The 13,425-nt window shown below is 34.4% G+C and overlaps 1 protein-coding gene across 1 annotated transcript in view; it reads left to right on the top strand.

Moving 5' to 3' along the window:
- The first annotated feature begins 1,618 nt into the window (after nucleotides 1-1,618).
- LOC110112086 overlaps nucleotides 1,619-13,425 on the top strand; it is a 39,923-nt gene continuing 28,116 nt past the window's right edge. Inside the window, exon 1 of the mRNA XM_020844177.2 lies at nucleotides 1,619-1,952. Within this exon, the coding sequence (XP_020699836.1) occupies nucleotides 1,670-1,952 (283 nt within the window). The 5' untranslated portion in view covers nucleotides 1,619-1,669. The remainder of the gene's footprint in view (nucleotides 1,953-13,425) is intronic.

Here is a 13,425-nt window from a genome sequence, read left to right as displayed (position 1 = left end):
AAATATTCTAATGTCTATAAGACATTCTGAAGGATATAAATCATGTTCTTATGCCTACGGGGATATTCTGGTGCTATAAGTACAAAATAAAGTCATAAGAGGCTAGAATCCCTTAAGATTTTGTCTGAGTGCGAAGAATGTGATATAAAATGCTTTGTGATATAGATTGTAATTTATTCATCTGCTTAATATTTTTTTTATAACTGGATAAGTGCTATGCTCGTATGACATTCCTCATTACAATAATTTATTAGATTGTATTCAATAAATTTTAAATATTCAGCAAAATATTTAATAAAATAATTTTATAAATTTAGATCGGCTTGTGTGGCCTATTGAGCTATTGTAGCTCACGGTAATTTTTTTTTTTTAATAATTTTTATGCTCTGGTAAAGGGAAGGAGCTTGTGGATTAATACTTCAGGATCATATGTGAGTTTATAGGTATATCTCTATTTTGATTTTTGTATAGTAAATGAAAGTTTATTCAGTTATGTAGCTTCTACATATAGTCATGTACTATAATGTAGATATATTTTGATAAAAGGAAAAAAAATCATGTGGATGAGTTTTAGTGTCTCTATAGTTTATAGTTTATTTAAAATGAATATTAGAAGAAAATCTGAAATATTTTAAAATTAGATATTGGGAATTGTTTGTCACAACTCAACACGATAGTACCTATCTTGATCGGGTTGGGTTGTGACACTTTTGATATCTATCATTTATTCAATATCAGGAGTGCCCGTATGAAGTTTGGTCAATTCTCGAATACATTGCATTTTCATCATCCTTGAGTTAAGGAGCTGTTAAACCTCTATAATCTGCTTAAACATTAGTGAAATCATTTTAATTGTGAAAGTCATCGTGATTTTTTTTTTTCACTTTTCAGGATATTTCACTTAAAAATTATGGTGTTTTTCTTTCATATGTTTGCGCACTAAATTTTCGTGCATCACAAAGACGCAAAATCTTTTCACTTTATTGTCGTGAATTTCTCAGCCCACAATAATTTAAGGGAGGAAACTTCAAAGCAATAAATGACACCATGTCTAAGCATCATTTGAACATTAGAAAAGAGAATGTTACAGTAAAATAATATAAACTAAGGCACATGTTTTGAGAAAAAAAAATGTAAATTTACATACTTTTTTTTTTTGGAATATTTGGGGCCATTTACGTACTTATTAAGTGCGATAGTCTACTACCGGTTCAAATCAACAATGCCTCTTATACTTGATTTTAACTAATGTGGAGTTGTATCATATCACTTATAATATCTATGAGTTTGCTTCATAAAAATATTTAATTTGACTATTAGTTTATCAAAATCTTAATTCACATGATATTGAGTTTAATTCTAAAAATTTTGACTTCAAAAATTATATTGAGAGTTGTGCTAAGATCCAACAATAATATATAATTTAGAAGTAATTAGGTTTAATTTAAAAATTTTAAATGTATATTGAGATAAATAAAATATTAATTATTCATGTATTAAATTTATTTAAAAACAGGTTAAAATATTTAATAATCCATACAAAAACGTCAAAACCCTAATAATTAATTCCTTTTAATTAAAATTTTGACCGGCTCGCCAATTAAATTTTTATGGGCAGGCAGCTCTAAAGAAATCGCGTGCCCGAGGTTCCTTTTTCTTCCATCTCTGAATGCCCATATCGCCTCTCTTACTATATATCCTCAGATTTTCTGATTCGGTTTTGCGAAGAAGATGGGAAGCGGTGGGGGTCTCTGATCGCCGGAGGAGGATTGGAAGCCGGAAGTCCAAGGGATCTATGACAGATTTTGAAACGGTGGACGCTATGGATCTCGAGAAGCATGATATTTCCGAGGACCTCAAGGCGGTTTCCTGCTCGATCTGCATCGATCTTGTTCTCGATCGGGGAGAGCGATCGATTGCAAGGCTCCAATGCGGCCACGAATTTCACTTAGGTGAGGAGTTCGATCCCTCTCTTCTCGAATTTATTGTATTTTAATACAAAACTCGATTCAGTTCGTGGGTTACTTGTGACGTGGGTTACGTGGATATGGTGGTATTTGCCGTAGGTAGTGTTTTTATATGCAGATCTATGTTTACAGTGCCATGGCCTATGAGTTTTTTTTTTTTTCAGGCTGCAGAAGTCTAGAGTTTGTTGTTCGATCGGTTCAAACAATTTGTTTAAACAAAACATAGTTTTTTTTCCAAATACTTTATTATTTTATGATTCCGCGTGAAAAATTAAAGAAACAACTTCATCCTTTGCTTATTTGTACAATTCGATACACAACCTGGGAGTTATTAGATAATGAATTTCAGGTATAGGCTGGGTTCTGATGGCTGGATGAATGAGCTTCTAATTTTGATAGAATGGTTAAAGGGAGGATGGTCTATGGTGAGTTCTGCTTTTAATCGATCTGAACATAAGGATGGGGTTGTAGCTGAAATACAAGTGGTGGGGTTGGCATGATGGCTTCCATTTTTAAGACGTAATGCGCTGTTGGATTGTTTATAGGCTGAACGTTACTGGATTTGTTGCTAGATTTGTGATTGACTGATTGACATGTTTAATTTGCACGGCCTAAATTTTCAGTCCTTGATTGTTGCAGGTTTATTTTATGGTTCTACTCATGTTAGGTTTTATTTTTTTATCACTTATCTTTAATTCTATATTATTTTTGTTTGTTTTGGGTAATACACTCATGCATTGCTTAACAAAGATTTAATTTAGTTGTATCCAGTGTTAATGAGGATTTATCCATTCATGTTGTTGGGCAGTATGTAGCCTGGTTGAATGTATTAATGTGTTACCGTTATTTAACTTGTTAGTGTTTCTTAGGCTTGGTGTTATTAGATGGTCGCAATTGAATTTGAGTATGTTATCGGAAGGGGTTTGATGGCTATTTTGTTTGATCTCATCTTGATGGCTATTTTGTTTGATCTCATCTTGATGGCTATTTTGTTTAATATCATCATAATCATCATTAGCCTCATCTCAACTATTTGTTATTGGCTTTATTAATTCTATTTTGCACAACTTCTATCCAAGCTATCTCCACTGCTTAATTTATTTTTCTATTACTTTTATCCACTCATTTTATCGGTGCATCTTCTGTAAATTTTTTTTGTACATATCCAAACCAACGAAATTGATTTTTTACTAGTTTATTCGAATAAATGTTACCCTTTTTCTACACATGACACATCCAATTCACCAATCTAATTTCTGGTACACTTAAACTTTTTTACTTCTCAACTAGGGGGTGTAATTGAGCTGATTGAGCTGAGCCGGCTCGAGCTCGAGTTCGAGTTTGATTAAGCTCAGCTCGTAGGCCCGTGAGTTGATTTAAATAATTTAAATATTGAAGAATATATTTTTTAAAAGAAATAAATATTAAAAATAATTATTCAAAATTTATATGTTTAATAATAACATTTAAAACTTTGCAATAGCTTTCACCAATGAAATTGAAAAAATTTCTTTCACATTAGTTAATAATCTGTTAAAAAAAAAGTACTCTTTGACAGCTTTTTTAGAAAAAAGATGAACATTTCTTCTTCCATGATATTTCTTTTTCTTCCCCGATCTCCAACTGTAAACCTGTACAACACACAATCCGTGACTTTGTTCGACGAACCAAAAATCCCGCCACGACATATGTCGAGTCGAGTTCTTGAGCCTGAGAACGAAGACTCGAGTCAAGTTCGAGCTCGTTCTGTGGGCTTGACTCAAGCTTGATGTAGGCAAAAAAATATTTCCTCGGGTATTTAATGTTGGGCTGAAATTAGCTAAATGGGCTTGGCCCATGTTTCTTTGGCTGTTTGGTGTTTGGAGAGTTGTGGCTGATTGGGGGCTGTTTTTTTTTGAGCAACTGGCTACTTGGTTCCTGAGCTGCCGTGCTCCTTTCTTGGTGTCTATTCAGCTCATGGCTGTTTCGATTTTGGCTGGTCTTTTGAGAGGGTCTGGCTTCTCGATTTGTGATTCTGCCGTGTCTTTTCTCTTGGGTTTTTCCTCTGTTCTGATTGGCTGAATGGGATGACTACTTTGGGTGTCTTTTGAGGTCCTTTCCCCAATTTAAATGAGACGTTGGCTGTTGTGGGAGGTTGTTGAAGTGAATATTTGTCTCTAAAAACCTGAGGGTTTTCTTCCAAAGCTTGAGAGCTTCTTCTTCCCTACTTACTTCTTCTTCCCTACTTACTTCTTCTTCTAAGTCTTTTACCTAGTTCTTCTCTCCACAAGTTACCCATCCTTTGTATCATTCTTCTTAAATTTTTATAAGTTACAGTGTGCCTTTGTTTTAATATTATTATAATATTGTTTATGTTTGTCAATGTTTTAAGAAAGGAAGGTTGTTTTTTTTGCGCTATTATTTTGTCGCATCAATTTGATATTAGAGCCCTTGGTTGTCGTTCTATTCTTCATTTCTTTTTTATAAAAATATGGATAATCAGCAAGCTGAATGTCAACGTATGTTTATGCAACAACTGGTTAACCAACAACAATAAATGGAAGCAATGACTAATACCCTGGTTGCATTAAGTCCAAAGTGCAAACCTATTTTGAAACAAAATGCAGGATCCAATAAGGTGAAATCTATATTCCAACGAGCAAGTTCTAGCTGTCTGCAAAACTCACTTTGGAGAACGCCTATTGATGAAGTTGGTTCTTCAATTAATCTTGATTAAGTTCATGAACTTGGTAGTAATTTGTCATGTTTTTCTTCTGGGAAGAAACATCCAAAAAAACAAGAAGAAGAAATACAACTTGGTTATGCTCTTCAAGATGCTCAGTTTACTATTTATCCAATCAATGATATTGTGGATAAATTTGATACTCAAACAATAGACAGTGTTGAAGTTGTGGATAGGTTGGTAGCGTGTGAGGAACAATGTATTAAAAAAAGAGCGAGGTGCAAACACCGACTGACAAAAAGATGCAAGACTATGAAAGGCACAATGGAGAAATTGTTATTCTTGTAAGTCGATCTGATGAAGCAACGTTGCAGTATGTTAATCAACATGTCTGCTGCAAAATGCCGCTGAATGAAGTAAACATGGAAGAAAAGAAGGTGAGGCAGCCAAAAGAACTGCAATTGGGAACAATGACCATGGAAGAAGCTGTTGATAAAGCCTTTATAGCTCATTAAAATATTGAAGGAAACATGCAACTTATAGAGGATGAACAACTTGAATTGATGAATCTAGCTGCGTCAAGTAAAGGTACTGCTAAAAGCAAACAATTGTGTGAACTTTGCCCTTTACTGTTCCTAATGATGCTGTGGATATCCATACAACCCAAGCAAAACATGGAGTGCACCAACGATTCTTGGTTGGATTAATGGACGTCCCCCTAACTGACTGTTGAAATTGAAGAGTTGCAGTTTCATAATCCTGATATCTCTCAACAGATGATTGAAGTGTTCTCATCAGGAGATGAGATTCTCCTCCTGGGGAGAATTTATGTTGGTAAAAAAATATTTCCTTGGGTATTTAATGTTGGGTTGAACTTAGCTAAATGGGCTTGACCCATGTTTCTTTGGTTGTTTGGTGTTTGGAGAGTTGTGGCTGATTGGTGGCTATTTTTTTTGAGCAATTGGCTGCTTGGTTCCTGAGCTGTCGTGCTCCTTTCTTGGTGTATATTCAAAACCTGGCTGCTCCGATTCTGGCTGGTCTTTTGAGGGGGCCTGGCTTCTCGGTTTGTGGTTTTGCCGTGCCTTTTCTCTTGGGCTTTTCCTCTGTTTTGATTGGCTGAATGGGGCGGCTGCTTTGGGTGTCTTTAGAGCTCCTTTCCCCTATTTAAATGAGATGTTGGCTGCTGTTGGGAGGTTGTTGAAGTGGATATTTGTCTCTAAAAACCTGAGGGGTTTCTTCCAAAGCTTGAGAGCTTCTTCTTCCCTACTTACTTCTTCTTATCTACTTACTTCTTTTTCCCTACTTTCTTCTTCTTCTTCTTCTTCTAAGTCTTCTACCTAGTTCTTCTCTCCACAAGTTACCCTTCTATTGTATCCTTCTTCTTAAAATTTTATAAGTTGTAGTGTGCCTTTGTTTTAGTATTATTATTATCTTGTTTATGTTTGTCAATGTTTTAAGAAAGGAAGGTTGTGTTTTTTTGCGCTATTATTTTGTTGCATTAGAGCTCCAGCTCAAGTTCGAGCTCCTTATTTGAGTGACAAGTTGAGCTCATGTTTGTTGTGACTCGAGCTCGACTTGACTCATTTACACCCCTATTCCCAACACTAATAGCATAGTTAGCCTAATTGCGGTTTTATACATTTTATCTTTAGCTCTCCATGATATTCTCTTATCACATGATATTCATGAGGTCCTTTAATCACCTCACATTAGGTTTAACAATTATTCCCTCATTTATATACCATTATATGTATAATAGATCTAAATCTTTGACACCTAGGTCACTAGGTGTTACTTTATTTTGGTTGATAAGTAGTAATATTGCACCAACTAAAATTATGTCAATATAGTTGTTTTTTATTCTTTTAGTTTCAAGCCCTTCATATTTTAAATATTTTTTCCATTTTTCTATTTTTGCACTTATGCCAATAAAGACTTAAACCATTAAAATAATATTGTGGTGAAAATGTAGTTATCATGATGCCTCATTTTAAATATCCTTTGATAGCATCTCCATAACCAGTAACAAATTGAACTTAATGTTGATTAATAAGTCATGATTGGGAATTGCATGGTCACTCAACACTAACAAATGCTCCATTATACTTATCTTTAATTACTTCAATATACCCATAACACACACTAGTGCCAGATAATTTATGATTAAGGTTTCTTAATATAGTTAGTATGATGTGATGGATGTAAATCATTTAAGTGAACACAAGGATTCATCGATCACATACTACTTAATCGATCAAAACTTTATTTTTAAAATAAAATAAATAAATATGAGAATTAAAATCTTGATAATAATACAATAATTGACTAAATCAATGAAATCAACAAGAAGTTTGAAACATGCAAAATTAATAAGCAGTTACAATTTATTCATCACAATGAGAATCCTATTTATGTCAAATTTGAACTAAAATAAGTCATTAATCAGTTATGTAGAAGAAACCACCACCACCACCAACAACAATAACATCAAGCCTTTATGCCATAACTTGGGGTTAGCTGCTTGAATCTTTTTTTTTGTCATTGTCATATTAAGAGTCAAATTATTATTTAAATATAATAAAAAAATGTCATCCCTAATACTTTCTAACCTAATATTTTTAGGTCTACATCAGCCTTTTTTAACATATGCCAAATCTAATACATCTCTCATAACCGGATCATTGGTAGGCCGACGTTTTAAGTGACCAAACCATCTAAGATAACTCTCTCTAATCTTATCTGCCACTGTTGTTACTCCAACCTTTTCACGATATACTCGTTTCACATTCTGTCTCTAAGTGTAAAATCACCCATCTACTTGAGCATTCTCATCTTTGCAACACTTAACTTAATTTTATACTTTCCTTTTAATGGCCAATATTTTATTAATGGTCTCACCACCATCCTATAGAAATTTCCCCTTAAATTTGAGGGTACTTTTCTATCACACAATAGGTTTGATGCATTCCTCTACTTCAACTTGCCAACTTGAATTCTACGAATAATATCCCCATATGTATCACCATCGCTTTGAATAATAGACCTGAGATATTTAATCAATTATTGTACTATTATTAAAAGAGTAATTCAAGTCTCACGCTAGTATAAGGAGATGGATTTTCCCAGAATTAGCGAATCCCTTTTTTACAACGCTTGAAGGAATCCAACATCCAACTTGCCTAAATAAGTTTGAATACTTGTAGGAGAAATTTTTATCATTATATGAAAGAGCACAACGACAAACAATTACAAAATATTGTATGATGAAAATGAAAAAAAAAACCAAAATTCAATTTCAAGGACAAGCAGATCTCAATGACACAAAAATCATTTGAATGAATGAAAGAATCCTCGGGGTCCTCATTTAAAGCGTCTTACTTGAAATCTAGTAAATTTTGGAGTGTGACATGATTTTTTTATTCTATCCATTCCTCTCATGCATAAAGAATTTGAAACCTCTTGTCCACTAGAGCTTCTATGCTAGAAATGTTAACATAAGAAAACATATGGTAGATTATGTTATTTTATATTGATATTGCTTTTAGTTAACTTGTATAGTTGTATGGTATTACACCTTAGAGTCAAATCCTGGATATGTTTTCAAAAAGTTAGGACCCTTCTTTTTTGTAATTGCTTTGTAACATGAATGCTATTCTGATGTAGGCAAGGGGGGGGGGGGGGCAAATTTTTGGGGGGGGGGGGGGGGGGGGGGGGGGGTGGCAATTGATTTGCCTTGGCTCTTGGGCTGATGTTGGCTTCTCGTTTGGGCTTGGTTGTTCGGTTTTTGATGTTTTGTTTGGGAGCTGCTATGCTCCAGCTCATTAATGCTGAGCTGTTGCTTTTTTAGCTCATGGCTTCTTGTAGTTCACCTCCTTTTTAGCTCATTATGAGGTGTTGATTTGGTTCTTTCCTCCTCTCTGTTGACCTTTCAGTTCCTCCGCTGGCTCCTGTCCCGTGGCTGGCTTTTTCTGTATCTCGTGGCTGCCTTTTCCTGTCCCCGTGTGACCCTTCGGCTGATGTTCCTGGAACCGCCTGCTGGCCTTCTGTTTCCCCTTTCCTGATTGGTTCGGCTGGAGGTGTATGGGGCTATTTGGCTGCCTATTTTCACCTATAAATATATGATGTTTTGAAGAGAAAAAAGAGAGATTATGAAGTAATTTTTGGAGCAAAAAACCGCGGGTTTCTTCTTGGAAAAGCTCGTGAGCTTGTTCAATTTCTCTTCTCCTATCTACGATTTCGTCTCGGGCTTCTTATCTGATTGTTCTCTCAGCAAGTATCCACCACCCCATTTGTATTTTTCTTCTAAGGAGTACAAGCTTCTTTAGGTGTTGTTTCAATGTTCTAAAATTGTATGCGTCGTCTTTATTTTAATATTATTGTTATCTTGTGTAAGTTTGTAATGTCTATGGTAAGGAAGTATATTTTTCTTTGCAATCTTAAATTTTACGATCTTTTTGATTGCATCAATTTGGTATCAGAGCTGTAGGTTGCGAGTCTTCCTTTTTTTTAAAAAAAAAAAAGAGAGAAAAAAGCCAAAAAAGTCAACAAGCCAAGGTTCACTTTAAAAGAATGTTCTGTCATCAGAAATAATGCATTTTGAACATCAAGGAAGCATTGTTATTCAACCTAAGTTTGCAACATCGTCATACTGATATTTTCCAACATGTACCAAGGCATTCTCATCAGGAGATGAGCACTTTCAACTGGGGAAGAATTTGATGTAAGCAAAGGGGAGGGAGGGGGGGTGGCGAGGCAATTTATTTGCCTTGGCTCTTGGGCTTATGTTGGCTTCTCGGTTTGGGCTTGGCTTTTCGGTTTTTGCTGTTTTGTTTGGGAGCTGCTATGCTCCAGCTCATTAATGCTGAGCTGCTGCTTCTTTTTCAGCTTATTACTTCTTGTAGTTCACCTCCTTTTTAGCTCATTATGAGGTGTGGATTTGATTCTTTCCACCTCTCTGTTGACCTTTCGATTTCTCCTCTGGCTCCTGTCCCGTGGTTGGATTTTCCTGTATCCCTTGGCTGCCTTTTCCTGTCCCCCGTGTGACCCTTCGGCTGCTGTTACTGGAACTGCATGCTGGCCTTATGTTTCCCCTTTCCTGATTGGTTCGGCTGGAGGTGTATGGGGCTGTTTGGCTGCCTATTTTCATCTATAAATATGTGATGTTTTGAAGAGAAAAAAGAGAGATTATGAAGTAATTTTTGGAGCAAAAAACCTACGGGTTTCTTCCTGGAAAAGCTTGCGAGCTTGTTCCATTTCTCTTATCCTATCTACGATTTCGTCTTGGGCTTCTTATCTAATTCTTCTCTTCGCAGGTGTCCACCCCATTTGTATCTTTCTTCAAAGGAATACAAGTTTCTTTAGGTGTTGTTTCTATGTTCTAAAAATTGTATGTGTCGTCTTTATTTTAATATTATTGTTATATTGTGTAAGTTTGTATGTCTATGGTAAGGAAGTCTATTTTTCTTTGCAATCTTAAATTTTGCGATCTTTTTGATTGCATCATATTCTTACTTTATTGTGTTGAGGATCGTTCACCAAATTGATGCACTTTTGAGCATTCATAGTTTTTGTTGGTATTTCTACAGATAGAGCGTATCCAAAACCAAGAGCACTTATAACATTTCTTGTGCAAGTTCTAATCGGTGATGCTAAACTTGTTCTAATTTGATCGAGATATCCTACCTTTCATTTTTCACCTACATGATGATCAATTGGGCTGATCATTTCAAGTTGTCTGGGTTGAGTAACACACCATAAACTCTCTCTTGAGAAGTGATCTTTAAATCTAGGGAATTGGTATGCCATCATCTTTGGTTGATTATTCTGTCGCTATATTATCTTTCATGTCTTAGTTTTGCCAGTATGCCTGTTGATATTTGTGTCACTATTATGTCATGGTTCAAGTTAATATTTATCTCTTGGTTGCTTAAGGTATCAGGAAATGTTTTCGACTTATTTTTCTTCTTTAACGGTGTGGCAGTCAATCTATCGGTTTTCTACAAACAGCCCTTTAAGCCACCCTAAAACCTTCACACCACAGCCACTCATCAGTCTCCCTCGTTAACGTCAAAAACCCCCATCATAAAAAGCACCATTTACCTATGAAAAACCATTATACTGAAACTGTATTTCTGAATTCTGCGATAACATCACAATCTCCTTGCTTTTGCAGTCCACAAACACACTTCCTTAACTTTACAATCCCAGCACAGCACCTTAATACCTTTCCCTTGATCCCACTAATACCATCCACAAATAACTTCAAAAGCAACTGCCAAATCACATTGAAACCGATGGAAATTCTGCACGGGTACCAGAATACAGTGCTGAAGGATAGTTTCTGCGTCACACCCACATTTTCCTTTTTCCCGCTAGTTTTTTTTTTAAATTTCTTGGTGATTCTGTTGGAAGTATTTCATGGCATATTTTATGCGTATTCATGAATTTTTTCTCTAGTTTGAGATGCTTCGTGGAAGTTTTAATGGCATCTATCAATGCAGGATGTGATAGGGTCTAGTGTTTTTAACAACTAAATGGTGCAATCTATAAAACACACTTGCATTGGATATTCATAGTTCAAATGATAACCAATTAAAAATTATTTCTAACTTTTAATGAAAGACCAAAAATAGGAAGAATCCACGCCAAAATATGATTTAATGATTGCTAAAATTGAGAAAAAAAAAAAACAGCATAAAATTTTTAAACCACAAAATCTACAACTTATTTGGAAACCCGAACTTGTAATCTATTTGACTAAATCAAGCATGCTCATGAGAGCAATAACAATTTATTTAAAAGAAAAGAAAACAAGGAGAAGTCATCAAATTAAATCAAAGCCTCATGTTGGTATACGAAGATAGCTTTTGAAATTTATAGTCTCCACTTGTGCCATACTCGAAGAAATCTACATTCAACTAACACTCAAGTGGAAGAAAGAGGAAAATCATTTTTTTGTTTTGGAATTTGAATCTCAAAATGTTGATTTCATCAAATCTATCCAACTTGAAAAAATTAGCTCTGCCAAATTGAGCATTTGATTGTCATTAAGTAAATCTAAACATAACTATACGCTTCATATAGAGTAATCCATGAATTACTAGATGTAGGTCTACCAAAAGACTGCATAAGTTACAATTGGTATCTACATTGAAAGTTGACTTAATCTCATAATCTAAAATAACGTTAGGAACTATGTAACCATTTGACAAAATGTTGGACACTAATAACCAAACATAAATCAACATTAGTTTGATCATTCATTATAGCAATGGAATCTATAGATAATTCATCAAGAGTTTCATTTTCAGATTGCTCATTTGATTTGTTAACCACAATTGATAATATTAGTGGTTCAATTTCACAATCAGATTTGCTCGGTCTCCATTAGAAGTTTTGGTTTAGATTTGATCTCTTGCTCAAATTTGCTTTCAAACTTCAATTTCGATTATTGTTTAAATATAAATTTAGGTTCATGAATATTCTTGTTAGTGCAAATTTAGATTCAACTATATTAGATATAGATTTATATTATAATAGCAAGTTATCTTCTGCATGTAAGAAATCTTCAAATGAATATTAATCAACTACAATTTCTTCAATAAGATCAGATCAAATCATGTATGGACCTTGTTGGTGTGTATATGAGATTATATATATATATATGTAAATCACATGCGTGTTAATCCTAAAAGAACGATTGTGTCTCAATATTCAAAGATCTAGATAAGATTCTAGTGTTTTCCATGAACTGCAGCTTAGTTCATTCTTAAACTCTCACGGAAGACCTTTAATGAAACAAGTAGCGGTAACACAATTTTCTAGTGGCAAATTCTTTGTAGCTACAAGAAGTATCAGCATTGCTTTCTATTCAAAAACACTAGAATCATTTTGCTTAGAACTTTTAATTGATTATATAATTGGTCCCTCTATTCATCGATGACAAATAGTGCTCTTTAAGTTCATATCTCATGCTAATTTATGTTGATTTTATTCAACTTACAACACCTTATCAAAATAATTAAGCATTCTCTAATAAATTTTTTTTAGGATCAAGTAGATGTAAAATTTAAAATCCACAATGAAAAATCTTTAACGTATGCCTCCCATCAGTTGTAGGAATATAGTTTTGAATTCAGTGATAGTTAGTTTGTAATTGATTGTATTCATAACTTATTCGATTCCGTTTAAATTGCATCAATAATTGTTTTGTTAATTGACTTAATTAATTTGTCCTACTTTAATTGACATATTGATGCAGTGTGGCTCAATAACATATTAACAATTTGATACAGACATCATAGTGTAGGAGCCCAACTAGATGATTTGTTTGTGATAATTCGTAGCTCAAAATACAACCAATTAAAAATTATTCATTAACTTTCGACAAAAATACTAAGAATCCTCGCCAAATGAGAATTATGATGTGAAACGTGATGCATGGAAACAAGAACTGCTTGGGGATTTTAATATAAGATTTTTAAAGCTTTGCTAGTTATAGAATTAATGCTTACCCAAGTTAGGTTTTCAGAATTATCAAGTTGAAATTAAGTAAGGCATGCAGTTATAATTAGATTAACGGGACAATATCAAATTGACAACATAGAATTAGAGAGTAATGCTATGAGGAGAAACAATAATCCACAATTAACAAATAGAACTTTTCACCTTGGGTCTCTCACTCACTCTCTTGTTGGTGGCACTTTTAATGGAGGAAGATTGAGAGCAACCGAGCGATGCCACTAGGAGACAAATGGCGCACAAAAGCGTAGTTCGTTGGAGCGGTAGCTGGTGGCG

The sequence above is a fragment of the Dendrobium catenatum genome, unplaced genomic scaffold (genome assembly GCF_001605985.2).
Source record: "Dendrobium catenatum unplaced genomic scaffold, ASM160598v2 fragScaff_scaffold_1507, whole genome shotgun sequence".
Classification (NCBI taxonomy): domain Eukaryota; kingdom Viridiplantae; phylum Streptophyta; class Magnoliopsida; order Asparagales; family Orchidaceae; genus Dendrobium; species Dendrobium catenatum.
The sequence above is the reverse complement of the archived record's forward strand: the minus strand, read 5'-3'. Positions and strand labels throughout refer to the sequence as shown.